Source organism: Trichomycterus rosablanca, chromosome 7 (assembly GCF_030014385.1).
Source record: "Trichomycterus rosablanca isolate fTriRos1 chromosome 7, fTriRos1.hap1, whole genome shotgun sequence".
NCBI classification, from domain to species: domain Eukaryota; kingdom Metazoa; phylum Chordata; class Actinopteri; order Siluriformes; family Trichomycteridae; genus Trichomycterus; species Trichomycterus rosablanca.
The window spans coordinates 38,526,395-38,554,195 of record NC_085994.1 but is presented as its reverse complement, the minus strand read 5'-3'; the positions used below and the strand labels follow the sequence as shown (position 1 = coordinate 38,554,195).

Genomic DNA, 27,801 nt, shown 5'->3' with positions numbered 1-27,801 from the left:
ATAATAATAATAATAATAATAATAATAATAATAATAATAATAATAATAATAATAATAATAATATTTGGCCGGTTAAGCTACAGCCAATCAGCTCTCGGTTCTGTCTACCTGTGGCCAATCAGCGCAAACCGTCGCCCCGCCCACTCTCCCCTGAAACGTCACTGTGTATCGGCTGACTGGACGATGACGTGGTTTAGCCAGTCGGTTAGCATGGAGGCTAACAGGTTCTCTCGGTGCTTTTAATAAATATAAGTGTTTTTAGAACAGCGAAATGGAAATAAACGTCAATTTATGGAATTAACCGTTTGAAATAATGGATGTACGTGTGTGTTAAACGGAGTTTTCTTTAATAAGGTAAGTGGTGTTTGTGCCGCTGTGTTGGACTGTTTAGGGATTAGCATTAGCAGCTTTGCTAAAACAGTACAGAGTATTAATGACTCGAGTTTTAATTAACTGTCAGTTTAGTAAACTGTCAGTAATCATTACATTGACATCAGTTATACTTACAACAGTTAGTCATTACTATTATTATGTTACAGATCCATTAGTTATAGACTGAACCCAGTACAGTTACACCAGGTACCGACAGAACCCAGTACAGATCCAGTAGAGATACACCAGTTACTGAAAGAACCCATTACATATTTACCAGTTACAGAACGAACCCAGTAACAGATACATTATTCATAGACAAAAACTCAGTACAGTTACACCAGGAACCTACAGAACCCAGTACAGATCCATTAGTTATAGTCTGAACCCAGTACAGATCCATTAGTTATAGTCTGAACCCAGTACAGATCCATTAGTTATAGTCTGAACCCAGTACAGATCCATTAGTTATAGTCTGAACCCAGTACAGATCCATTAGTTATAGTCTGAACCCAGTACAGATCCATTAGTTATAGACAAAACTCAGTACACAAACACCAGTTACAAAAACAACTCGGTACAGAAACACCAGTTACAGAAAGAACCCAATACAGATACACCAGTTACAGAATACAATCACATTATACAGACATATTATTTATAGACAAAACCCAGTACAGTTACACCTGTTACAAACAGAATCCAGTATTCTTACACAAGTTACATACAGAATACAATACAGTAACAATGAAAGCAGCATAGTTACACCAGTTTCACACAAAATCCAGTACAGATACTCCAGTTACAGAAAGAACCTAGTACACTTACACCAGTTATAGAATAAAGTCACATTGTACAGACACATTATTTACACCAGTTAGCAACATGTCTTGTCAAAAGTATGTGGACACCTGACCATGAGCTTAGTAAAAAATCCCATTCCAAAACTATATTTGTGAATGTGCAGTTACTAAGGCTTTGCACAAGATTTTGGAGCCTGTCTGTGGGAATTTGTGCTTATTTAGTTAAAAGAGCATTAGTGAGGTCTTTATGGAGTGTCTTGTGCACAGTAGGGCATTAAGTGGGCGGGGCATTTTACAAAGTGTTCTGCAAAGTTAAAAATGTATTTAATTGTGACTCTTAGCCAGTAAATTTTAGAACGGCTGTCCACATACTTTTGTCTGTATGGTCTGTGTCACTCAGTCTGGCTGTACTTTACAGAGCATCAGGGCAGAAATGAAAGCAGCGCGTCTCACAGGTGAAGTCTGTTCGGGGTTTAAAACCTGCTCCACCCGTTAAAGAAGCGGCGCTAGCTGTAGAGGACTCGCCGCACCGCAGGATGTTTACCAAGCTGAAGAAGAAGATAGCCGAGGAGGCGGCGCTGGCCCCGCGCTCCGGACGCTTGCCTCGCTCCACCAGCAAAGACTCCATCACCTCAGTGGGAGCCGACTCCGGAGATGACTTTGTACGTACCGACTTAGACCCCATCACACAGGCACAGCACGTATTTATCTCCTCATTGTGCAGCGCCCCGTTTGGATATACCTATTTCCACTGTGCCTTCTGGTGACCTCTGCTGGAGCCTAGTGGTTTAAGTACTGGCCTAGTAAGCAGAAGGCTGCAGGTCCAAACGCCACCACTGCCAGATCGCCACTGTTGGGCCCCTGAGCAAGGCCGTAAACCCTTAATTGCTCTTAACCCACCCTGAATGGCTTGGACTGTATTACCTGGAGTGTAGCTACTGGGCAGTGTAAAAATTAAAGAAAATAGGACAGGTCAGGTGTCCAAATACTTTTGGCCATATAGCTTATGTTTTATGCAGTGTTCTGACGAAATGGAACACTGCACGTTTACCCAGCACGTCCTTCTTATGTCCTGAGTGGAGCTTGACCTGCTATGAAACCTGTGAAACCTGACTCTCCTGTCGAGGTCACATGATGTTTTTGCCAGTCTGGCTGAGTTATGCCAAGTTCACACTACACGATTTTTGGCCAGATTTCGCTCGGCGACTGGTCGGCGCTAGATTTGCCGGCTCGGGAGCAACTCGGCGTTCGCTCGGCGTTCAAAACTCGGCACTCAGTCGCTATGTGTGAACTATCCAACAACTCGATCCGACCGGCTCGCCGAGCGCTCGGCGACCGGATTGAGATATCTAGCATGTCAGATATCTGATCTTAGTTGCATGTCTGGCAATTAGTGCTGTGTCGAACAGCCAATGAGAACGCAAGATATGTGTGAGGGGAAACGCTGGAGAGGAGTGTAAACAGGTGGGACAGGGGGATAATATAGTTTATATCAGAATACACCGGCACACGCACGTTTTACAGTATTTCTGACCTGATCGTTCTCTACAAAACATAACAACAAAACACCAACGGTGCAAAAATATTAATTAACCTCCAACTCACTATAGAAGAATCCATGCTATTCGTGTTGCCAAATCCACTCAGATTCATTTATTTTTCCTCCTTGATTTTACGCTGCACATCAGCGCACAAACACTTTGATCACTTGCTACTTGTTGACGTGCATTTTTGGACGTGGTATCATTAAACCCCTCGTCACTTCTCGCGTTTGTTTTCGTGACAAAACGTAGTTTGGGAGAGCAGAGAAGCTCGCCTGTGATTCCAGTTGGTGATAGGTCGTGTAGTGTGAAATATACACCGACTGAAAGACTCCCGAGTGCAAAAGATTCAGTCGTGTAGTGTGAACTGTACAGCGACCCGACAAATCAGAAAGTCATGTAGTGTGAACTTGGCATAAGTTGGCATGTGCTTTCCCTTTACAGATTTAAAGCAGCCCTTACCAACTTCACTGTGCCCTTACGTACCCATGAGGGCAGCACGGTGGCTAAGTGGGTAGCACTGTCGCCTCACAGCAAGAAGGTCCCGGGTTCGATCCCCAGGTGGGGCGGTCCGGGTCCTTTCTGTGTGCAGTTTGCATGTTCTCCCCGTGTCTGCGTGGGTTTACTCCGGGTGCTCCGGTGTCCTCCCACAGTCCAAAGACGTGCCATGACTGTGTTTGATATAAACTTGTGAACTGATGAATCTTGTGTAATGAGTAACTACCGTTCCTGTCATGAATGTAACCAAAGTGTAAAACAAGACGTTAAAATCCTAATAAACAAGCAAACAAACAAACAAACGTACCCATGAGCTCACAGAGGTCCTCCGATTAACTGACCTGGGTTCCTGGTGGAATGGAACCCAAATCCCCCTGTGCTGTTTATAAGATATATGTGCTGGTTGTATGAGCCACATCGTTACAGTATAAAGTGAAACGCTTTGCTGTTCTTATGTCGACAGGCATCAGACGGCAGCAGCTCCAGAGACGATCTGCCCTCTCAGATTCTGCGCAGGAACGGTCAGATCCGAAAACTGGAGGCCAAACTGGCAGGTATCGTGCTTCGATTCTAGGTTCAGTGAGCTGGTGTGGCTTATTCGTAACGCTTTGTATTGTAGCTTCCATTTATTCTAGCATTTATTGTGTAAATTATTACAAGACCAAATTTGTCTTCTATCACTAAAAGAACAAAGTAAACATTTGAAGGTTGCTCTTTGATTAAATGAAGCTAAGGTAAAGTGTTAAACACTTCAGTCGTCTGGGTTTTCTCATCCCAGTAAACCATTCTGGTTTCCCTCCATTTATTTCTCTTCTCAACCGTTGTATCCCTTTGTTTTCTCCCTGTTTTGTTTTCTCCCTGTTTTGTTGTCCTCCCTCCTCCCTGTGGACCCGCATCCTATCCTCCTTCTCCGTGCCTCCTGTGTACTTGTGTGTGTGTGTGTGTCGATGGCTCCCCCCCCACCGACCCTAGACTACGCTGAGCAGCTTCGGCTAATGCAGAAGACCAAGGAGAAGCTTGAGGTTGCATTAGAGAAGCACCAGGATTGTACGTACCGTTCTTTTTACTCCCAGTTTCACGTTCTTCCTCCGTCACTCCTGCTCCTCTGTTCATGCCTCATTATTTCCACCTTTTCTCCCCACACCTGGTCTGGGTTCCTGGAAGCCCTGCTGCTTTTTAACTGGTTTATTTTATGTAAAACACAAAGCTTATGATGAGCTATATGCTACATCAGGGTTCTTTAAAAAAAAAAAAAAAAAAAAAAGGTCGCAGAGAAAAATGATAATAATTACATAAAGGAATTTTAACAGGCACATAAACACGTAATAAACTTGTACACGTACACCCCCTTGTGGAGGCGTTACGCTACATCTTGTAAACCACAGTGGGACCAGGATCGCCACCAAGTTCTTCAACACCAAACTAACCAATCCACTTCTGTGCTGGGACAGTAATGGGTGTGTCTCAAACAGTTGGAAGCACAGAATTCGTATCATTTTTTGATTAACTGGAACTAAGGGTCTGTCAATCGATCAAAAAAACATCATCGTCATCACATCACAATCATTGTTAATCCTCCACCGTGCATAAAATGCTTAAAATGAAGTAGCATAGTTGATTTTGCACACCAAAGAATGCACTTTCAGTGCTCCAAAGTCCAAGAGAGGTGTGCTTTATAGCACCTCAGCCGATCCTTGGCATTGCCCAGACGGCTTCTCCCAGTTATTATGCTTACATTGCTTTCAGAGGTAGTTTGGAACTCAATAGTTGTTGTTCCTAATGCCCACTTTACAGCGGTACTAGGGCTGGTTGGAATGTTGGCATCTCAGTGCTATGACAGTTTTGGTTTCATGGCTGTATGGCTCTTTTAAAGCATGCACTAGCAAATAAAATAGGGTGTCCGCACACTTTTGGTCATATAGTGTGTAAACCACATATCATAAAACGACACTCTTGGTGTATTTTTGTTTTCTGATGGATACGATGAACTTCACTTTGCTTTGATTTTCTTGCTAACATTTCCTCATTTGTCACAACATCTAATCACTTTTTCCTTTTCGGTCTCTGATTCATTGAGCGGTCTGGAATAGAACTTTGTTGTCCTTCTCGTCTCTTTCCAGCCGCTTTGCGGAAGCTGCAGGACCAGAACGAATCCTTCCAGGCCAACAGAGCCAAGATGGCAGAAGGCATGGCCTTAGCACTGGAGAAGAAGGATCAGGTGATAGAGCAAATCGTATCTCTGTTTAATAAACAAATGGTCTGCGGTTTAATCCGCTACCTCACCACCTACAACACGACTGGAATGGATGTTTAACAGACACAATTGGCAGTGTCAGACAGGGAGCAGCCTTTCTTCCGCTCTAACAGTGACCCCTAGTGTCCGCTCAAGGCAGCTACATGAGCAGTAGAAGAATAAACAGAGTGTAGTGTGGTCCTCCCTACAAAGTGAAGCTCTCTGCATGTGTTGTGCAGCTCACTGAGGTTGACAGAGTGCACTGGGATATTTGAAAATAGTAAAATTTGCATTATTTAAAACAGGAATTATTTAAAACGCAACAAAAAGGTAAATTATTGTGCTTGGGTGCTCATATTTTGAGAAAAGGAACAGGTTGGCTATCAGACAATCAAAATCAAGCAACATGCAGCTCCTGCACTGCTGCTCAAGAGTGAGAAAATAAATGATCACTGTATTTATAAGAAGCAGAAGCTTATCAAATCTTACTCCTGTTTAAACAAACAAACTCTGTAAGAAGGCTAAATTGTCCTCCTTTAAGTTTGTTTGGTCCCTGAACGAGATCATTGTCCTTCAGCTGCTTAGATAGTAGTTGTTTTGAATGAATGCAAATGTAAACATCATTAAATCATTAATAACAATTCTCATGTCACAGAACGACGTTGATCTGATCTCTGTTTGCGTTTGCAGGAATGGATGGAGAAGATGGCTGTGGTAGAGAAGGTAACTCAGATCATTTGTTTATGTATTTATCTGCATTCAAACTCCTTTAGTTTGTATAATTTCAGCTGAAAGATTATACAGTGGTACCTTGTAACTCAATGTCCCCTAAACTCAAAATCTTTTAAACGTAACCTTAAATGTTTACCTTAAAATTGATGTGTTTATTTATTTTTTTAAATGTATTTAATTGTATTATATTTGCATTATTTTCAGTGTATAAGTGTCAAAAACAACCCCATTATTTTACATAAGCCTAAAATATATGCACTTAACACAGGACCATGGAACGCATTAACAGGTTTCTCATACATCCTTATGGGGAAAAATACCTTAATACTCAACGCCTTTAAAACTCAAAGCCAGTCCCAGAACCAATTGACGTTGAGTTTCATTGTACTGCTGTAATATTATAAACTATTTTTCAGATAAGATAAACGGGATGTATCATAGAAATCTAGCAATTATTTCCCAATCTGCTGAAATATTCACATCTTATCATGCAGCTCATTAAATAACCTGGATGCTGTGTTCTGTCCGCTTGATTTGCAGTGCATTATGGATTTGGACAATAATGTGTGTGTGTGTGTGTGTGTGTGTGTGTGTTTTAGGATAAAGCCTCTTTATCTCTCCGCCTGGAGCAGAGTCTGAGTCTCTTCCAGAAGAGGGACGAGCAGGACGAGCTCGAGGGCTTCCAAATGCAAGAACTGGCCAAAGTTAAACACATGGTGAGCAGGACACATTGTGCAACACCACACACACACACACACAACACATAAACACATATAATTAAAGTCTTATATTGCAGATGTTCAGATAAACACCATGTGGTCGTAAAATTGCTGGACTTATAAAACTTTAAGCATTTATCTGAAGTTGCCACACCTCTGCAGCTATAACAGACTCCACTCTTTAGAAAGGAAGCTTGCAGTGAGTCTGTGGAAACCTGCAATGTCTTGTAAAGTCAACCACTGATGTTAGACTTTCAATTCATTTTTATGTTTTACCTCCGCTTTATCCTGGTCAGGGTCGTGGTGGGTCTAGGTGCCCCTGAATTTGGTGCTTCAATATACTTTACAGTTGCACCTTTGAATTTTAGCTGCTTGAAATGAAGTGGTACAGAAAGAATGCACTTCTAGTGCTCCGAAGTCCAAGAGAGGTGTGCTTTATAGCACCTCAGCCTATCCTTGGCATGCACCAATAGATGTTTGAAACTAATGCCCCTAGTTAATAGGCTTACATTTCTTTCAGAGGTAGGTTGGAACTCAAAAGTTGTTCCTAGTTGTTTCCTGAATTACTGGACGTCTGTATGTAGACGCCCGGTCGACCGATAGTACCACTGTGCTTATTGTAATTTACCACTATGCGACCCTAGTGCCCTGGGCTCCTAATTAATTTTCTAATGAGGTTTAATGAGGTTGGGGTGAATAGGATCTGTAAGGTCATGGATTTATAGACCTCGCTTTGTGCACAAGCTTGACGCCAAGCTGAAAGCGTATTATGTGTTTAATATGATTGATTTATTCATCTATTTGCAACTAGTTTGCCATCATGCACACGATCGATCTCTTATCGTCCGATGCTGATTTGATCTTTGTCTCGGCTGTAGCTGCTGAGAAAGGAGGAGCAGCTGAGTCAGAAGGAGCGTGAAGTCAAGCTCAGAGGAGAGGAGCTGACCGAGGCTCGTCTAGCGCTCGGTCAAACCCAAGATAAACTCTACGAGCTCGGGGAGGAACATGAAGAGACCTGCAGGCTCAACTCAGAGCTACAGACTCACAGGTACAGTTAGAAGAATGTGATGGAAGCAACATTGCTCGTGTGAAGGCATTCTATTCTATTCTAAATGGTCAATTTGTATATACAGTGTATCACAAAAGTGAGTACACCCCTCACATTTCTGCAGATATTTAAGTATATCTTTTCATGGGACAACACTGACAAAATGACACTTTGACACAATGAAAAGTAGTCTGTGTGCAGCTTATATAACAGTGTAAATTTATTCTTCCCTCAAAATAACTCAATATACAGCCATTAATGTCTAAACCACCGGCAACAAAAGTGAGTACACCCCTTAGTGAAAGTTCCTGAAGTGTCAATATTTTGTGTGGCCACCATTATTTTCCAGAACTGCCTTAACTCTCCTTGGCATGGAGTTTACCAGAGCTTCACAGGTTGCCACTGGAATGCTTTTCCACTCCTCCATGATGACATCACGGAGCTGGCGGATATTCGAGACTTTGCGCTCCTCCACCTTCCGCTTGAGGATGCCCCAAAGATGTTCTATTGGGTTTAGGTCTGGAGACATGCTTGGCCAGTCCATCACCTTTACCCTCAGCCTCTTCAATAAAGCAGTGGTCGTCTTAGAGGTGTGTTTGGGGTCATTATCATGCTGGAACACTGCCCTGCGACCCAGTTTCCGGAGGGAGGGGATCATGCTCTGCTTCAGTATTTCACAGTACATATTGGAGTTCATGTGTCCCTCAATGAAATGTAACTCCTCAACACCTGCTGCACTCATGCAGCCCCAGACCATGGCATTCCCACCACCATGCTTGACTGTAGGCATGACACACTTATCTTTGTACTCCTCACCTGATTGCCGCCACACATGCTTGAGACCATCTGAACCAAACAAATTAAACTTGGTCTCATCAGACCATAGGACATGGTTCCAGTAATCCATGTCCTTTGTTGACATGTCTTCAGCAAACTGTTTGCGGGCTTTCTTGTGTAGAGACTTCAGAAGAGGCTTCCTTCTGGGGTGACAGCCATGCAGACCAATTTGATGTAGTGTGCGGCGTATGGTCTGAGCACTGACAGGCTGACCCCCCCACCTTTTCAATCTCTGCAGCAATGCTAACAGCACTCCTGCGCCTATCTTTCAAAGACAGCAGTTGGATGTGATGCTGAGCACGTGCACTCAGCTTCTTTGGACGACCAACGCGAGGTCTGTTCTGAGTGGACCCTGCTCTTTTAAAACGCTGGATGATCTTGGCCACTGTGCTGCAGCTCAGTTTCAGGGTGTTGGCAATCTTCTTGTAGCCTTGGCCATCTTCATATAGCGCAACAATTCGTCTTTTAAGATCCTCAGAGAGTTCTTTGCCATGAGGTGCCATGTTGGAACTTTCAGTGACCAGTATGAGAGAGTGTGAGAGCTGTACTACTAAATTGAACACACCTGCTCCCTATGCACACCTGAGACCTAGTAACACTAACAAATCACATGACATTTTGGAGGGAAAATGACAAGCAGTGCTCAATTTGGACATTTAGGGGTGTAGTCTCTTAGGGGTGTACTCACTTTTGTTGCCGGTTGTTTAGACATTAATGGCTGTATATTGAGTTATTTTGAGGGAAGAATAAATTTACGCTGTTATATAAGCTGCACACAGACTACTTTTCATTGTGTCAAAGTGTCATTTTGTCAGTGTTGTCCCATGAAAAGATATACTTAAATATCTGCAGAAATGTGAGGGGTGTACTCACTTTTGTGATACACTGTACCTATATACGTATATATATATACAGTGTATCACAAAAGTGAGTACACCCCTCACATTTCTGCAGATATTTAAGTATATCTTTTCATGGGACAACACTGACAAAATGACACTTTGACACAATGAAAAGTAGTCTGTGTGCAGCTTATATAACAGTGTAAATTTATTCTTCCCTCAAAATAACTCAATATACAGCCATTAATGTCTAAACCACCGGCAACAAAAGTGAGTACACCCCTAAGAGACTACACCCCTAAATGTCCAAATTGAGCACTGCTTGTCATTTTCCCTCCAAAATGTCATGTGATTTGTTAGTGTTACTAGGTCTCAGGTGTGCATAGGGAGCAGGTGTGTTCAATTTAGTAGTACAGCTCTCACACTCTCTCATACTGGTCACTGAAAGTTCCAACATGGCACCTCATGGCAAAGAACTCTCTGAGGATCTTAAAGGACGAATTGTTGCGCTACATGAAGATGTCCAAGGCTACAAGAAGATGCCAACACCCTGAAACTGAGCTGCAGCACAGTGGCCAAGATCATCCAGCGTTTTAAAAGAGCAGGGTCCACTCAGAACAGACCTCGCGTTTGTCGTCCAAAGAAGCTGAGTGCACGTGCTCAGCGTCACATCCAACTGCTGTCTTTGAAAGATAGGCGCAGGAGTGCTGTCAGCATTGCTGCAGAGATTGAGAAGGTGGGGGGTCAGCCTGTCAGTGCTCAGACCATACGCCGCACACTACATCAAATTGGTCTGCATGGCTGTCACCCCAGAAGGAAGCCTCTTCTGAAGTCTCTACACAAGAAAGCCCACAAACAGTTTGCTGAAGACATGTCAACAAAGGACATGGATTACTGGAACCATGTCCTATGGTCTGATGAGACCAAGATTAATTTGTTTGGTTCAGATGGTCTCAAGCATGTGTGGCGGCAATCAGGTGAGGAGTACAAAGATAAGTGTGTCATGCCTACAGTCAAGCATGGTGGTGGGAATGCCATGGTCTGGGGCTGCATGAGTGCAGCAGGTGTTGGGGAGTTACATTTCATTGAGGGACACACGAACTCCAATATGTACTGTGAAATACTGAAGCAGAGAATGATCCCCTCCCTCCGGAAACTGGGTCGCAGGGCAGTGTTCCAGCATGATAATGACCCCAAACACACCTCTAAGACAACCACTGCTTTATTGAAGAGGCTGAGGGTAAAGGTGATGGACTGGCCAAGCATGTCTCCAGACCTAAACCCAATAGAACATCTTTGGGGCATCCTCAAGCGGAAGGTGGAGGAGCGCAAAGTCTCGAATATCCGCCAGCTCCGTGATGTCGTCATGGAGGAGTGGAAAAGCATTCCAGTGGCAACCTGTGAAGCTCTGGTAAACTCCATGCCCAGGAGAGTTAAGGCAGTTCTAAGAAATAATGGTGGCCACACAAAATATTGACACTTCAGGAACTTTCACTAAGGGGTGTACTCACTTTTGTTGCCGGTGGTTTAGACATTAATGGCTGTATATTGAGTTATTTTGAGGGAAGAATAAATTTACACTGTTATATAAGCTGCACACAGACTACTTTTCATTGTGTCAAAGTGTCATTTTGTCAGTGTTGTCCCATGAAAAGATATAATGAAATATTTGCAGAAATGTGAGGGGTGTACTCACTTTCGTGATACACTGTATATATAAATGTGAGCACGGGTGGCTCGGTGGGTAGCACCGTCACCTCACAGCAAGAAGGTCCTGGGATCGATCCCCAGGTGGAGAGGTCCGGGTCCTTTCTGTGTAGAGTTTGCATGTTCTCGCCGTGTCTGTGTGGGTTTCCTCCGTGAGCTCCGGTTTCCTCCCACAGTCCAAAGACGTGCAAGTGAGATAATTTGGAGATACAAAATTGTCCATGACTGTGTTTGATGAATCAGGTGTAACCAGTAACTACCGTTTCTGTCATGAATGTAAGCACAGTGTGTAAAACCACATGTTCAAATCTGAGCAGAGCTACCGACCCGGCCGGGCATCCACACAAATACAGTTTGCTGTGTTTGATGCAGGGATGGACGGACAGAGTCTCTTCCCGCTGCAATATACGATCTCTAGGACTTGTGGGATTCCCTATTAAACCGCCGTGTCTGCATGTGGGACACATCAGTCCTGAGCCGCATTCGGTGTTCTGATTGATCAGATCTCTGACGCAAATGACTGAATTATTGATAAGCATGGAATCTAATCTATAGTGTCTTTGACAGAGACAAACTGCTGAATGATAAGGAGGAGGCTGACCGGAAGATCTCTGATCTGGAGACCAGAAAGGAACAGCTTCAGAAACTCATCCAGCAAGTGTCTGAGGATTTCCAGACGGTAAAACATCACCTGGAGTGATTTTCATTGGTTCTGTACTTGCACAAAGCTCTGAAAACACCATCCAGAGCAGGAAAACACAAGAACAGCAGTGTTAATATGCACAAATCTTTTGTACTCATTGACTGTTCCACATAGCACTCATTGCCAGTCGGGCAACTCACATCCAGATATCTGACATGCCAGAAATCTCGCTTTGGCTCGGTTCGAGTTGTTGCGTAGTGCACACTTAGCGATCGAGAGCCGAGTTTCGATCACCGAGCGAACGCCGAGTTGCTCCCGAGCTGGCGAATCTAGCGCCGACCAGTCGGCGAGCGAAAATCAGGGCAAAAATCGTGTAGTGTGAACTGGGCATAAGCAATTCAGGGTTAAGGGTCTTGCTCAAGGGCCCAACAGTGGCCACTTGGCAGTGGTAGGGCTTGAACCAGCAACCTTCTAAAGTACGCTAGGCTACAACTGCTACACGTTATCCCATAATCTAATCATTTTTAATTCCCCATTGTGAATCCAATACTGCTTGCACAACCCCCAATTTGATCTGTGGCTGCCTGTGCTAGGGGGGGTGGTCACATGAAGCTTAAATGACTAAATTGGGAAATAAAGGGCGGGGGAAACATAAAAAAGGAAACAAAATAGTTCAGAAATGAAAAACGGTACATAATTACGAAGGGCAAAGTGTAACATAAGATAGAAACAGTATTTGTAATTACTCATTGGAGTCTGACTGTGTGCATGTTTACGTCGTTACAGGCTCAGAACAACGCCAGATCTTTACAGACGTCCCTGGAGTCTCTGCAGGCTGAACACAGTGATTTAAAACTGCAGCATGAACAGCACAAGAGCAAGGTGTGTTTCCAGACCACACAGCACCAATAATCCTCTGAATAAAACACTGGAGGAATAGACAGTGATGCTCTAAGTCAGGATTTTTCAAACCCCGCGCGAGCCGAAAAAATTGAGGCTTTATGTTACATCTTGTAAACCACAGTGGGACCAGATTATACGAAGAGAGAGTAAGATGCATCGTTTGTGTTGCCTGGGTCGTGTAAACATGATGGACAATGTGGGTCACTTGAAAAAAAGTTAGAAAACATTGCTCTATGTCAGCGCTTCCCAACCTTTTGTGCACCACGGACCGGTTTCATATAAAATATAATTTCACGGACCGGCGGGGGTGGAGGGATTCAAAATAGAATAACTGTGCTGCTCACAAATGAGCATTTCTCGCTGCAACGAGACAGTGCTTCCACCTGGGGATGATATGAGACGATAAACACCCGTGTGTTGGAAATTAAAGCAGTAGCGACCTCTAATTATTTACTCTTTCTGTGCGGCCCGGTAATAAATGACCCACGGACCGGTACTGGTTCACTGCCCGGTGGTTGGGGATCTCTGCTTTATGTGACCAAAAGTATGTGGACACCCCTTCTAATTGTTTAATTCAGGTGTTTCAGGTGCACATATTGCTAACAGGCGTATAAATAATTATGTACAATATATTACGAGCTTTTAACTTTGGGAAACTGTTCAAGCATTAAACACACTGATCGTGAGCCAGGCCTTTCTGTCCAGCATCAGCGCCTGGCTTGACTGAATGGACATGAATTCCCACCTAAAGAACAAGCTCATGGTCAGGTGTCTACATATTTTGGGCTGTGTAGTGTAGAAGTATTGAATCTCAGTTGGTGCTCTCTGCAAGACAGCTGTCTGTGCTGCCTTGACTGGCTATATCTAAGAGAATAGATTGGTGCCTTCTCCAGGGTATTCCTGCCTTACACACGGTGTTTTCTCATGGACCTAAGCCCGCTGTGACCCTGACCAGGATAAAGCGCTTGATGAAACTAAACTGAGTTTCTGTGCACGTTCAGGCTGCGGTGACGAATGAGGAGCGAGAGCGGCTGCTGGCCGATCTGCAGGAGAAAGCCCTGTCACTGAAGCGCAGACTGGAGTCGAACTTCTCCCAGGATGAACATCTACAGGAGCTGCTGAAGGAGGTGTGACCATCATACACACTCATAACTAGTGAAAACACTTAAATACAGTTGATGTTTCTTCATTAATGGTGCGTATGGCTCCGGTTTTACTGCCTCATCTGAAAACCTCAAGCTCAAACCTTAACAGCACCACAGCCGTCCATGGCGTGGAGTCAAAGGTGGCTTTCAAAAGATGGCGACAAAACCGCTTTCCTAAATCCAGAGCTCATGACGCTGATCAGACTTTAACCCAGTTTACATTTTACATTCATAACATTTGCATTTTGCCCCTTTGCCTTCCGATTTAGTCGTGTCCAGACCCTCGCTCTGACCGCGGTCGCCTCACAGACAGCTGTATCGCAAACGCAGAGTCATGCACTACTATCCGTGAATCGTCCGTTCCTCATGCGGCAGCACAGTGACTCGGTGGGTGGCACTGTCTCCTCACAGCAAGAAGGTCCTGGGTTTAATTCCCAGGGGGAGAGGTCGGGGTCCTTTCTGTGTGGAGTTTGCATGTTCTCCCCGTGTCCGTGGGGGTTTCCTCCGGGTGCTCCGGTTTCCTCCCACAGTCCAAAGACGTGCAAGTGAGGTGAACTAGAGATACTAAATTGTCCATGACTGTGTTTAACTGTGTGTAACCAGTAACTACCTGTCCTGTCATGAATGGAACCAAAGTGTGTGGTTAAAATCCTAATAAAATAAATAAATCTATCCCTCATGCAGGCGCCTCAACCAGCCAGCAGAGGCCGCAATTTTCACTCCTTTACATTAAGCCGTTTGTCGGCCAAGTCAAGCCACAGACTGAGGTCTCGGCGCTAGTGGACCAATCCAGTACCTTAAGCACTAAACAAGCACTGCCCTGCCGACTTGAACCCCAACATGATTTGAACTCGCAGCCTTCTGCACTGCTGCTTCGTTAAAATTACTTTCAATAATATTCAATTTACGTAATTCCGCAATTCCAGTCCAGCTATAACAGATATATATCAGATTATTGTCAAAATGTCATTTCTTCATGTCATCAAGTTCTTCTGTGCATGTGTGTGTAGAAGTCGTTGTTGGAGCAAAGATTAGAGGAGGCCAGAGCCGAGCTGCTTGAGGAACGAACTAATCACACTACAGCCGTGAACACGCTAGAGGCCCAGGTACTCACTCCACCTGCCTTACTGTCGTCTTTTCATTTTCTTTGATATATCGGACGTTTCTGCACTGCTTTTGTTTTTTGTTTTTTCTCTGACGTGTGTGTGTGTGTGTGTGTGTGTGTGTCAGGTCTCCAGGCTCAACACTAACGTTACTGAGCTCCAGACCCTGCTGAGACACAAAGACGAATCGGCCAGATCCTACAGGGAGAGAACGGACTTACAGGTGAGAGGAGCTCACCAGTCAATCCTGAGCTCACGTTCCCGGTTCTGACCCGACCCGTCTGAGTAATGTGTGGGTTTGTGTTCTGGTTCAGATCGCCGAGCTGGAGCAGAAACGGTCCGACTTCACCGAGCGGATCAGTGGTTTGGAGCGGCAGCTGGAGGAGAGCGGAACGCACAGAGAAAATCTGGTACGCTCGGCTGTGCTAAGCTAACTAAGCTTCTCGGCTTTAGTGACGCAAGAGATTATCAGGATTAAAATGCCGGTTTCCACCCTGTTCCTGCAGCAGGTGGAGTGGGCGGAGGAGAGGGAGAGGTTGCAGCAGCAGGTCTCGTCTCTGAGACAAAGAGGCCTGGAAAAAACTGCCAAACTGGAAGAGGAGATCCTCGCTCTGCAGAGGGAGAGGGAGGCTGAGATCAGCGCTCATCAGGACAGCGTGGTGTGTGTGTGTGTGTGTGTGTGTGTGAAACATGATCCAGTACCTAACAAAGAGTAATAAAATATTCATCTATCCTCATGATTGTGTGTGTGTGTGTGTGTGTGTAGAGGTTATTGGAGGAGGAGAAGGCCACTCTTGTGAAGTGCAAATCTGAAATGGAGAGCGCAGCAGAGAAGCTCAGTTCAGACCTTGAACACGCCAAAGTGAGCGACACCCACACTCGTCAGCGCTAATGCCTATTCAACACTGTTTAAAGCCATTATTCTTAATGTGTGTGTGTGTGTGTGTGTGCTAGGCGGAGTTGAGCAGCAGGCAGACAGTCAGTGTGGAGATCGCTAAAGCTTTAGAAGAGACAAGAAAGCAGAGAGAGGAGCTGCAACAACAGGTTCATCCCATCATTACATTAGTTCGATTCTTCCATCAGGCACGGTGGCTCAGTGGGTAGCGCTGGCACTTCTTAGCAGGAAGGACCTGGGTTCAATCCCCAGGTGGAACGGTCCGGGTCCTTTCTGTGTGGAGTTTGCATGTTCTCCCCGTGTCTGTGTGGGTTTCTTCCGGGAACTCCGGAAAACTCCCACAGTCCAAAGGCGTGAGGTGAGGTGAACTGGAGATACAAAATTGTCCATGACTGTGTTTGGCATTAAAAACTTGAACTGATGAACCGTGTGTAAACAGTAACCTGTCCTGTCATGAATGTGTAAAACATGACGTTAACATCCTAACAAATAAATAAATAATACACAATACTTCTGTGTCTATAACGTTGACCTGTGGGTGGCGCTGTAGACCACAACGTTTGTACAATGTACATAGTAAATCGGTTAAATGAAGAGTTAAAGGTTCATAAAGGTTTAGGACATATGCAGTCCCTCTTTATACTGAAATGTCAATATATTAATATACACTGTCAGTCAGGATGTCTGTACCTTCGATCATAACCATGGCTCTTTCCTGTGACTTCCCCCTACACCATCGTCGCTTGACCTTACAAATGCTATTTTGACATTCTTTTAGATATTTAATGGGAATTCTGAAATTGTAGCATGTACTTAGGCATCTCTGTTATAACATTTGTCTTTGTTAGGTTGGTGAGATGTCGGAGTCTTTGCAGAGGGCGGAGCAGGAGGCGTGTAGGCTCTCCGAACAGGTGGGCTCCAGAGAGGCGGAGATGAACAGCCTACGAGAGGGTAAGTTTGGGTTTGTTTACCTAAAGAGAACAGCTTTTTCCATCCCACATTTTTTAACATTATTCTATTTACATTTTTCCCCATTTCCGCCCACACTAGTCATACCCAATTCCCCAGCTATCATATTTTCGACTTCTTCAGACCCCCAGCCAGGCGGAGAAGAGGCACAAACTGTTTCTTTTCACCTGCCAGAGACAAGGTCTAACTGCCAATGCGCTGGTGCCTTGCTGGCTGACAGAATCAAGGACTCGCACACCCACACACTCCCCATTAATTTTGAACTGATTAGCCTATAAAACACCAAGTTCAGGAGAGCAACCTTTTGGATTCATTTGATATATGAATATAAAACTATAAAAACCCAAATATCTGGTTCTGATAGTTCTGATTCTGTGATTCTGATAGTTCTGATTCTGTGATTCTGATAGTTCTGATTCTCTGGAGCTAATAGTTCTGATTCTGATAGTTCTGATTCTGATAGTTCTGATTCTCTGGATCTAATAGTTCTGGTTCTGATAGTTCTGATTCTGTGATTCTGATAGTTCTGATTCTCTGGATCTAATAGTTCTGATTCTGATAGTTCTGATTCTCTGAAGCTAATAGTTCTGGTTCTGATAGTTCTGATTCTGTGATTCTGATAGTTCTGATTCTCTGGATCTAATAGTTCTGGTTCTGATAGTTCTGATTCTGTGATTCTGATAGTTCTGATTCCCTGGATCTAATAGTTCTGGTTCTGATAGTTCTGATTCTGTGATTCTGATAGTTCTGATTCTCTGGATCTAATAGTTCTGATTCTGATAGTTCTGATTCTCTGGATCTAATAGTTCTGATTCTGATAGTTCTGATTCTCTGGATCTAATAGTTCTGATTCTGATAGTTCTGATTCTCTGGATCTAATAGTTCTGGTTCTGATAGTTCTGATTCTGATAGTTCTGATTCTGTGATTCTGATAGTTCTGATTCCCTGGATCTAATAGTTCTGATTCTGATAGTTCTGATTCTCTGGATCTAATAGTTCTGGTTCTAATAGTTCTGATTCTGATAGTTCTGATTCTCTGGATCTAATAGTTCTGATTCTGATAGTTCTGATTCTCTGGATCTAATAGTTCTGGTTCTGATAGTTCTGATTCTGTGATTCTGATAGTTCTGATTCTCTGGATCTAATAGTTCTGATTCTGATAGTTCTGATTCTGTGATTCTGATAGTTCTGATTCCCTGGATCTAATAGTTCTGATTCTGATAGTTCTGATTCTCTGGATCTAATAGTTCTGGTTCTGATAGTTCTGATTCTGTGATTCTGATAGTTCTGATTCTGTGATTCTGATAGTTCTGATTCTCTGGATCTAATAGTTCTGGTTCTAATAGTTCTGATTCTGATAGTTCTGATTCTCTGGATCTAATAGTTCTGATTCTGATAGTTCTGATTCTCTGGATCTAATAGTTCTGGTTCTGATAGTTCTGATTCTGTGATTCTGATAGTTCTGATTCTCTGGATCTAATAGTTCTGATTCTGATAGTTCTGATTCTGTGATTCTGATAGTTCTGATTCCCTGGATCTAATAGTTCTGATTCTGATAGTTCTGATTCTCTGGATCTAATAGTTCTGGTTCTGATAGTGCTGATTCTGTGATTCTGATAGTTCTGATTCCCTGGATCTAATAGTTCTGATTCTGATAGTTCTGATTCTCTGGATCTAATAGTTCTGGTTCTGATAGTTCTGATTCTGTGATTCTGATAGTTCTGATTCTGTGATTCTGATAGTTCTGATTCTTTTGATCTAATAGTTCTGATTCTGTGATTCTGATAGTGCTGATTCTTTTGATCTAATAGTTCTGATTCTGATACTTCTGATTCTCTGGTTCTGATATGCACAGTCAATGTCATATAGACGTTCCTAGAATCACTCCTGGGGCGTCATACAATGGCTGACCCTGTTCTCTGAACCCAGCAACCAAACAAGCTGTGATACATGGGAGAAGAATTTCATTGTACTGTAATCGTGTATCTGTATACATAAAAAATTATAACATTCCTCTTTATCTATATTCCATCTGCCCATCTTCTCTTCCATTGTTATGCCCCGTCTGTAATAATATCAGTATGTAATGGCTGAATCTGTGGTTCTGTTCCAGAGCTTCTGGCTGCTCGCTCCAGTATCTCCTCCATAAAGGCCAAATGTGAAGCCCTGCATGCAGAAGCAGAGGAGAGGGAGCGTGAGAAAGACGCCCAGCTGGAATCACTGCGCCAGGAGCTCCTCGCACACACTCAGCAAGCTGAGGCTCATCCATCCAAGGTCAGAAAGTGTGTGTGTGAAAGAGACTGCTTTCTACGATTCTTTTCCTTTTCCAAAAATTCCTTTTTTCCCTGTTTCTCCCAATTCCAAACAAAATTAGAGGGAAAAAAAACAAGATTTGGCACTTTATTATGTTCAGTAAGCTTATGGGTTGCTGTTGCTGACCAACAGTCGACTGTGTGTGTGTGTGTGTGTGTGTGTGTGTGTTACAGACGGCCGATCTGCAGACTGAAGTGGACAGTGTAACGGTGGACGGAGAGGTGTGTGTAAGTGAGCAGAATGGAAGCGTCACTGTCGAGGATCTGGACGAGCTGCAGAGATCCAACAAAGACCTGGAGCAGCAGCTCAGTGAGAAAAACAAGGTGAACATTATTTGCAGACCTTTCAACCTCCTCCAGTCAGTAGGTGGATTGGCACAATACTACTATCTAATCACTAAGTTTTACTCACTCACTCACTCACTGTCTTAACCGCTTATCCAATTAGAGTTGCGTTGACGCTGGAGCCTATCCCAGCTTTTCAATGGGCGCAAGGCAAGGCATCCATCGCAGGGCACACAGGAAACACACATACACACACACACACACACACACACACACACACATAGGGCAATTCAGTGTCTCCAGTTAACCTGACTGCATGTTTTTGGACTGTGGGAGGAAACCGGAGCTCCCGGGGGAAAACCCACACAGACACGGGGAGAACATGCAAACTCCACACAGAAAGGACCCGGACCGCCCCGCCTGGGGATCGAACCCAGGACCTTCTTGCTGTGAGGCGACAGTGCTACCCACCGTGCCGCCCCACTAAGTTTTATTTCTGCTTTATTTTATTTACTCTACCCAACAAACAGTCAACAGCATTGCTGTTAATCCATATTATTCTTGGTCTTTTCTGTCTTCCGAGTCCTTCCACAAGTCCTTAGAAGCTTGCAGGAGTTAATGTGGTTCAGGAGCTTCTTTTCTGTCCTGGCCATCTTGTACATTTGCTTAGTGTTTGTCATCTTCCTCCATATTAATCAAAAAATGAGGGCGGGGTGGATGGGGATTCTCAACAGAGACTCCTGCTGTCTGGTCAAGGCGCTGGCTGAAGCGGTGGTGGGAGTAGAGCGTAGTGTGTCTCTGTACATGCTTTCCTCAGCCAGCGAGGGGCGTTGGACAGCGGTTTAACATTGGCAGCACTAAGGGTCGATTGATCACAAAAACAAAGGCGGTCAGCTTGTATTGCAACTGCATTTTTTCCTGAACCAAAAAGGGGAAATTAGATATATCCAAATTAAGGTGGGATGGAATGCAATGCAAAAACAAAAAATAATGCAGCAAGAAAGGCAATTTTGGTTTCCTACCTGTCCTTGGCAGGACAAAAAAGGAGTGTTGCATGCACTTTGAAAAGGGTGGAAGCGAATGACGCCTATTTATTTGGGGCCCCAAGTCTAATTTATCTAATTTATTTGAAAATTAACAAGAACAACCAAGAGGTAACAGCAATGAAAGTGTTTATGTTTAATATTTTAAAGATACAAAGGGGTCCTCTTCTTCAAAAAGTTGGAAATACCTCTATACAAGGGAATTTGCTATATCCAAACCAGGACAATAGAACTTGTGGCTTAAACGTGTATGTTTATGTTTCTTTCAGACAATAAAACAGCTGCAGCAGAGACTAGCGGAGCTGAAAAGGACACTACAGAAAGAGCTGGTGTGTTTCGCTTTATCAGACTTCATCATGCCACATGAAGCCTCTCTGTTTTCAATCCATTTACTTTTCCTCCCGCTCTGCAGAAACTGAAGCCGGACGCCGACTCGGAGAGCAAGGACAAGCTGCAGGAGGCCAAACCCAGCCACGAGGCGCCGGTCCAGGTCGCAGCCCTTGCCTTGACCCCCAGCTTTGCCCTGGGTCTCGGCCCGGTGAGCGGCTACTCGAACATCAAAGTGATAAACAGCTCGGACCTGACGGACACGCGGGAGATCAACTTCGAGTATCTCAAACACGTCGTGCTCAAGTTCATGAGCTCCAGAGAGGCAGAGGTGAGCCTGTCTTTCTCTACATACATCACATGACCAAAAGTTTCTGGACGTTACTGAGTTATTGAGTGTTTCGGTCACTGAGCATCAGCAGGAGGGTCTGAAGTGCTTTTATTCATGCAGGCGTTCCAGCTGATCAGAGCAGTGTCAGTACTGCTGCATTTCACTAATGAAGAAGAGGACATGCTCAAGCAGACACTGGAATACAAGGTATGATCATCTTTAAATCTATTTATAATGTTAAAGTCAACAAAAATCTGGTGAGCTGCCTTACTGCCTAATGTCTACCTGAACAGCTGCCTCAGTAGAGAGGATTCTAATAAGACATGGAACTCATAAGGCAGATTATTTAGACGTGAGAGATTGTCACCGCAGTTTTAGCTTACTACGCTTACACAGTTAGCCTCAGGCCATTCAAACCAATGGGCTTAGGCGACACAATCCTCTAGCATGCTGGCTAACGTCTCTCTCCGTGTCCCCGACGAGCCCGAAATTACAAATAAACGAAACTTGTTACAAATTAAAATCAGTGAGACTTTATTTACATTAGAAAAGAACTCTGTTGGTTGTTTCGCATTCGTCCACTGGTGGATTCTCACTTAGTCACGCTATGCCCTGTGTGTTTTTCCACCTACTCGTGCTGGCACTTTGACCAGACAGCAGGAGGCGCTGTTGGTGCGGCAATGAGGAGAACTCCAATCCCACCCCCTTAGACACAGCCTAATTGGTCAAATTAGATCCTGGCCAAGCCACTCGCCATTCTATTCGGTTAGTTCAGCCTCTCGAATGATTTCTCTCAATGAAAATGGGATTGCCTTCAGCGCTGAGGAAGCGTCGGACGCTCCCGCGTTATTCAGTCGGATTATCGCTCAGAATTAAGGCACCTCAGTAGGAGCAGTTTAAAGTATCTAATAATTTAGACATGCCCTTTTCTCGGGAGTGTAGTATGACGTAAAATGTCTATGTAAAGAGATCACAGGGTTTTTAGACAGACCCAGTGTCAGTACACTGGTTGCTTAGTCAGAAGCTAGTGGGTTTAAGTCTGGGCCCTCAAGCAAGGCGTCAGAATTTGTCTGGAAGTCTTATTCGACCCCGTGCAGATCTTCGAGGTTGAAGAGAATGCTTTGTGTGTCCGTTTTGCAGATGTCCTGGTTCGGCTCCAAGCCCACGCCCAAAGGCATCATCCGACCTTCCATCTCGGGGAGCTCGAACAGCTGGACTTGAGTGAGCTGGAAGCTCAGACACGCAGAGGACGGACGGAACGTTTCGTAGGTTAGCATGATGTGCGTGCGACATCTCTGTCTTTTCGGGTCCTCTGGAGCACCGGGATGCAGCTTCTCCCTTCTCTTCTCGGGTGTTTGGTACTGGTGAATGACTTCACATAACGATAACGGTTTTGGGTGAAGTGGCCGCTCAAAATGATGCGCCGTTCAGGAGAATCGAGGGAAAGAACAGAAGGTCTGAAGGCGCCGGAGACAGTACCCACTCGTCCTTATAACAGTGCATGTATAAGATAATGTAAAAATAAAAAAGACGTGGCTTTACCACGGAGCATCAGTGAAGAACACGGCTCATTGCTGCATCTTCCTCCCTTTACTTGGCCGCTTTATGTGTAAATGACAACGACTTACATTCCACACGTCTATTTATATATGAACTGTAAATAACGAATGAAAGGTTTCTAAATGAATGGGTGTGCAAATTTTCTTCCAACCTTTTATTTTTGCTTTTTATACATCGTTTATGGGACTAACTATCGAACGTATGGGACGGAATCAGACCATCGGAGGTGCGATTATAGACCTGGAGCTGCAGTGTTGGAGTATTGAGACTCGGTCACACCAGAAACATGCTGTTCGCCTTCTCCCAGTCTATTCATTTTCAATTCCCGAATGTAACTCCGCTGCTGCTTGCACTAACCTTGTTTTAGCTGAGAAGAGCTGAAGACCATTTTGCGCCTATTTTGTGCCCAGCTGTGAGCCATTTCTTATATCCTGCCAGTGTTGGGTTCCTAAACAGGGTCGAATTACACCCGGAGAGCCATGCAATGCTCCATGTGACTCTGGACCATATCGCTGTGGCAGTGGACCTTTCTCTGGACACCCGGGCCTGGTCGGGTGGCTTTGTTGAGCATGTTAAACCACTGCACCACCCAAGGGTCCCAAGTAGGAGATTTTAAGCCGAAATAGTCTGTAATTATACATACCATAAGTTAGAAGTATAGTTCTAACTAATCCAATTCCCTATTTCAATTCCTTTACTGCTTGCACTACCCACATTCTGGCCAAGGAGAGCTGCAGACCAGCACCTACCCCCTCCAACAATGCTGAGTGCTCCCATACACCAGCCAGCGGTGGATTCTCACCTACTCGTGCTGGCACTTTGACCAGACAGCAGGAGGCGCTGTTGGTGCAGCAATGAGAAGAACTCCAATCCCACCCCCTTAGACACAGCCAAATGCATCTGATTAGATCCTGACCACACTGGTTGAACTGTAGCTTTTTTATGACATCAAAAGCTTTAACTACTCTGTCCAGTGGTGGACTAGAGATTCAGACTGCCCATCCACCCCAGAGCCAGTCATTCAGCCATTCTAGTCAATCAGTTCAGCCTCTCGAATGATTGGAAAGCACATCGCTGTGTTTTTATTAAAATGTTTGGGGTAAGCTGGATGGTAGCTTTTTCAAATCTCAGCCGGTGTCTTTTAGAGGTTAACACATCAGGGCATTTGTGGCACTGGCATTTGCTTTTAAGGCAAATTTGTCTTATCAGCATTTCAGGTGGGATTTCGCAGACCTGGTGTGACCGGGTCTTTTTTACTCATCTACTATGACGTATTATTGCATTATTACTGATTTATCTGATCTAACATCAGCTTGAAGCATGAAGCCCTAACAGGTTATGTACACAATATATATTTATATTTCTCTGAGTGATAAAGGTTCAGCAGGATTCTCTCGTAGCAGGAGAACATTCACGATACACTGTGTGGTCAAAAGTATTCGGACAGCCCTGCTAATACTTGAATTTATGTGTTTTTATAGGTGAGGAGTGTGACTGAAACAACACTACTTAGTAATTAGGAAGGGTGTCTACATAATTTTGGTCATATTACACTATATTGTTGCTTGCAGATCTGTAGAAAATCTTGAAGATAATCCAGTTCATTATTTCCTTTAATTTTTTTTCTGATCAATGAAAGGCATTAATTTATTGTATTTTACAAACACTTCGTTTCTTTGCTCTGCTCTGAAGGTTCAGGATAAACCTGGTTCATCTCTCTGTGATCGAGATGAGCAGTGTGTTCCTGTTCAGTCGGCTTTCTTTCGACGGGCTCCTGATTGGTTATTATAATGTAGCGTTCACATTCATCAATGCGTTGCCCTTGACTTGGGTTTGTTTTGGCTTTTTTCCAATGAAATGTCAATGAACCTGAATAAATTATAATTCTGATTTTGCTGATCAGTGTCCTGATGCTTGTTTATTATTGTATTCTTTCACCTTCAGCCCTTTCTGGAATTTTCTAATTGCAAAACGCACACAAATTATCAGCCACAACTATTCATCATTCCACAGTCAAGCAAGCTTAAAATGCTCTAGTATGCTTGTCTTTTTTGCAGTAAATCAACATTTGCCTGCAGCAGTAGATAATTCAGGTACAATATATGGACAAAAGTATTGGGACACCCCTTTTAATTGTTGAATTCATGTGTTTAGATGTAATAAATCAATTAAATAAAGGAAATTATATCCTTCCAACTTCCAAAGACATGAAGAAAAGCTCGATGTAAAGAAACTCCAGTGTTCTGGACACTGAGCACAGAGCCCTGACCTCAGTCCCACTGACCAGCTTTGGAATGACCTGGAACATCAATTGAGGCTTTCTTGGCAAACATCAGTGCCCAGCCAAACAAACACTCTTTTGGCATAATGGGCACAAATTCCCACAGACATACTTCCCTGTCTTGGACGAAGCTTTATCAGAGGATCACATAGAGGTCACTCTGTTTTAATACGGGTGGCACGGTGGCTAAGTGGGTTGCACTGTTGCCTCACAGCAAGAAGGTCCTTGTTTCCTCCCACAGTCCAAAGACATACTGGAGATACTAAATTGTCCATGACTGTTTGATATAACCTTGTGAATGGAAGTGTAACCAGTAACTACCGTTTCTGTCATGAATGTAACCAAAAGTGTAAAACATGACGTTAAAATCCTAATAAACAAACATGTAAGGAAAATGACGTTTCCAACTTTGCAGCAACAGATTAGGGAAGGCCCTTTCATGTTCCAGCATATAAGCAAGCTCTATAAAGACACGAACAAAAGCTCAGTTTAAAGAAACTCCATTGGCCTGAACAGAGCCCTGACTTCAGCTTTACTGAACAATTTTGGAATGAACTGGAACATCAGCTGAGGTATTCCTGGCCAACATATCAGTACCCAGACATACAAATATAGTACTGTTTTAACTGAGTGTCTTCAGAAAAGCTTTATCAGAAGAGTGGCTGCTGTTATAGCTGAAAAGATCACTGAGTGGTCGCTCTATTTTAATACAGTTTGTTCTGGAAATGGCAGTTGTAGCTTAGTGGTTAAGGTGCTGGACTAGTAATCAAAAAAGATTGCCGGTTCAAGCCCCACCACTGCCAGATTGTCGCTGTTGGGCCCTTGAGCATGGCCCTTAACCCTCAATCGCTTGCACTGAACACAATTGTAAGTCTGCTAAATGTGGAAAGGCGGCACGGTGGCTAAGTGGGTAGCACGGTCGCCTCACAGAAAGAAGGTCCTGGGTTCGATCCCCAGTTGGGGCGGTCCGGGTCCTTTCTGTGTGGAGTTTTCATGCTCTCTTCGTGTCTGCGTGGGTTTCCTCCCCCAGTCCAAAGACGTGCAAGTGAGGTGAATTGAAGATACTAAATTGTCCATGACTGTGTTTGATATAACCTTGTGAATGGAAGTGTAACCAGTAACTACTGTTCCTATCATGATTGTAACCAAAAGTGTAAAACATGATGTTAAAACCCTAATAAACAAACTGTTTTAATACCATTTGTTTTTGAAATGGGAAATGTCCAACACGCTCATGTTTAGGTGTCCAAATACTTTTGGCTATATAGAGTGTGTATATTTAGAGCAACAAATCTGCTGATTTTGCCTTTTATATGAATTTTAATTAGTAAACAAGTTCTGCTGCACATAAGACACTTGATCACACGAACAGAAAGCATGTTATCACCGACCATGTGCGAGGCAGATTATGTGGATCGTCTGATTTACACCTCGTGTGTTTTGATGAGGTGGCTAATAGGAACCATCTGCTAAATTACTGTGATCGGTTTAATCAGCACAGCACGATCTGAACTGTAGAAGCAGAACCGGTTTCATAAACAAACAGACACAATGTTTACACATTTTGGAAGTTGGAACACAACTGCGAGACTCCTGGCCTGTAGAGGGCAGCAGCGCTCTTTTATTTTTGATTCGATCCCACGTCCTTATGCTATGTTCATAAAATTGCATACAGCCATAACATTAAAACCACCTCCTTGTTTCTACACTCACTGTCCATTTTATCAGCTCCACTTACCATATAGAAGCACTTTGTAGTTCTACAATTACATACCTCTTTAACCTGCTTTCACCCTGTTCTTCAGTGGTCAGGACCCCCACAGAGTAGGTATTATTTAGGTGGTGGATCATTCTCAGCACTGCAGTGACACTGACATGGTGGTGGTATGAGTGGATCAGACACAGCGGCGCTGCTGGAGTTTTTAAACACTGTGTCCACTCACTGTCCACTCTATTAGACACTCCTACCTAGTTGGTCCACCTTGTAGATGTAAAGTCAGAGACGATCGCTCATCTATTGCTGCTGTTTGAGTCGGTCATCTTCTAGACCGTCATCAGGGGTCACAGGATGCTGCCCACGGGGTGCTGTTGGCTGGATATATTTGGTTGGTGGACTATTCTTAGTCCAGCAGTGACAGTGAGGTGTTTAAAAACTCCATTAGCATTGCTGTGTCTGATCCACTCATACCAGCACAACACACACTAACACACCACCACCACGTCAGTGTCACTGCAGTGCTGAGAATGATCCACCGCCTAAATAATACCTGCTCTGTGGTGGTCCTGTGGGGGTCCTGACCATTGAAGAATTGAAGTATATGTATATGTGACAAATAAAGGCGTTCTATTCTGTTCTGTTCAAAACATGTTTCCAGAAAAGTTGGGACGTTTTGTAAAAGGTGATTAAAACAAGGATTTGCGATGAGTTTATTCTCTAAAATATGTATTTAGGATTCTATGCTGTTTAAGGTTGAAATAAAGACATGAAAATGATGTGTAGTAAAAATGTAATCAATGTTCATTTACATTTTTGGCATTTAGCAGATGCTCTTATCCAAAGCGACTTACAGAAGAGCTTCCACAGTAAACAATTCCTACTCTTGTTTAAGAAGACAACAATCCAAGAACGCAAATCTGCTGAAACCTTGTTAGAACATTTTTTTCCCCGTCCC

At 43.8% G+C, this 27,801-nt stretch overlaps 1 protein-coding gene across 1 annotated transcript; it reads left to right on the top strand.

Annotated features, from left to right (window-relative positions):
- Window positions 1-187: 187 nt before the first annotated feature.
- golga1 (golgin A1) lies at window positions 188-24,747 on the top strand. The gene is made up of 24 exons (XM_062999463.1): window positions 188-354; window positions 1,594-1,837; window positions 3,678-3,768; window positions 4,187-4,261; window positions 5,335-5,432; window positions 6,138-6,170; window positions 6,779-6,895; window positions 7,777-7,946; window positions 11,900-12,011; window positions 12,762-12,857; window positions 13,880-14,005; window positions 15,034-15,129; window positions 15,254-15,349; window positions 15,441-15,536; window positions 15,633-15,785; window positions 15,893-15,988; window positions 16,081-16,170; window positions 16,870-16,972; window positions 19,104-19,264; window positions 19,477-19,626; window positions 20,900-20,959; window positions 21,043-21,288; window positions 21,409-21,495; window positions 22,429-24,747. Exons 2-24 carry the CDS (start codon window positions 1,712-1,714, stop codon window positions 22,507-22,509), a joined length of 2,559 nt encoding a protein of 852 aa, XP_062855533.1. The 5' UTR covers window positions 188-354; window positions 1,594-1,711; the 3' UTR covers window positions 22,510-24,747.
- Window positions 24,748-27,801: the final 3,054 nt, after the last annotated feature.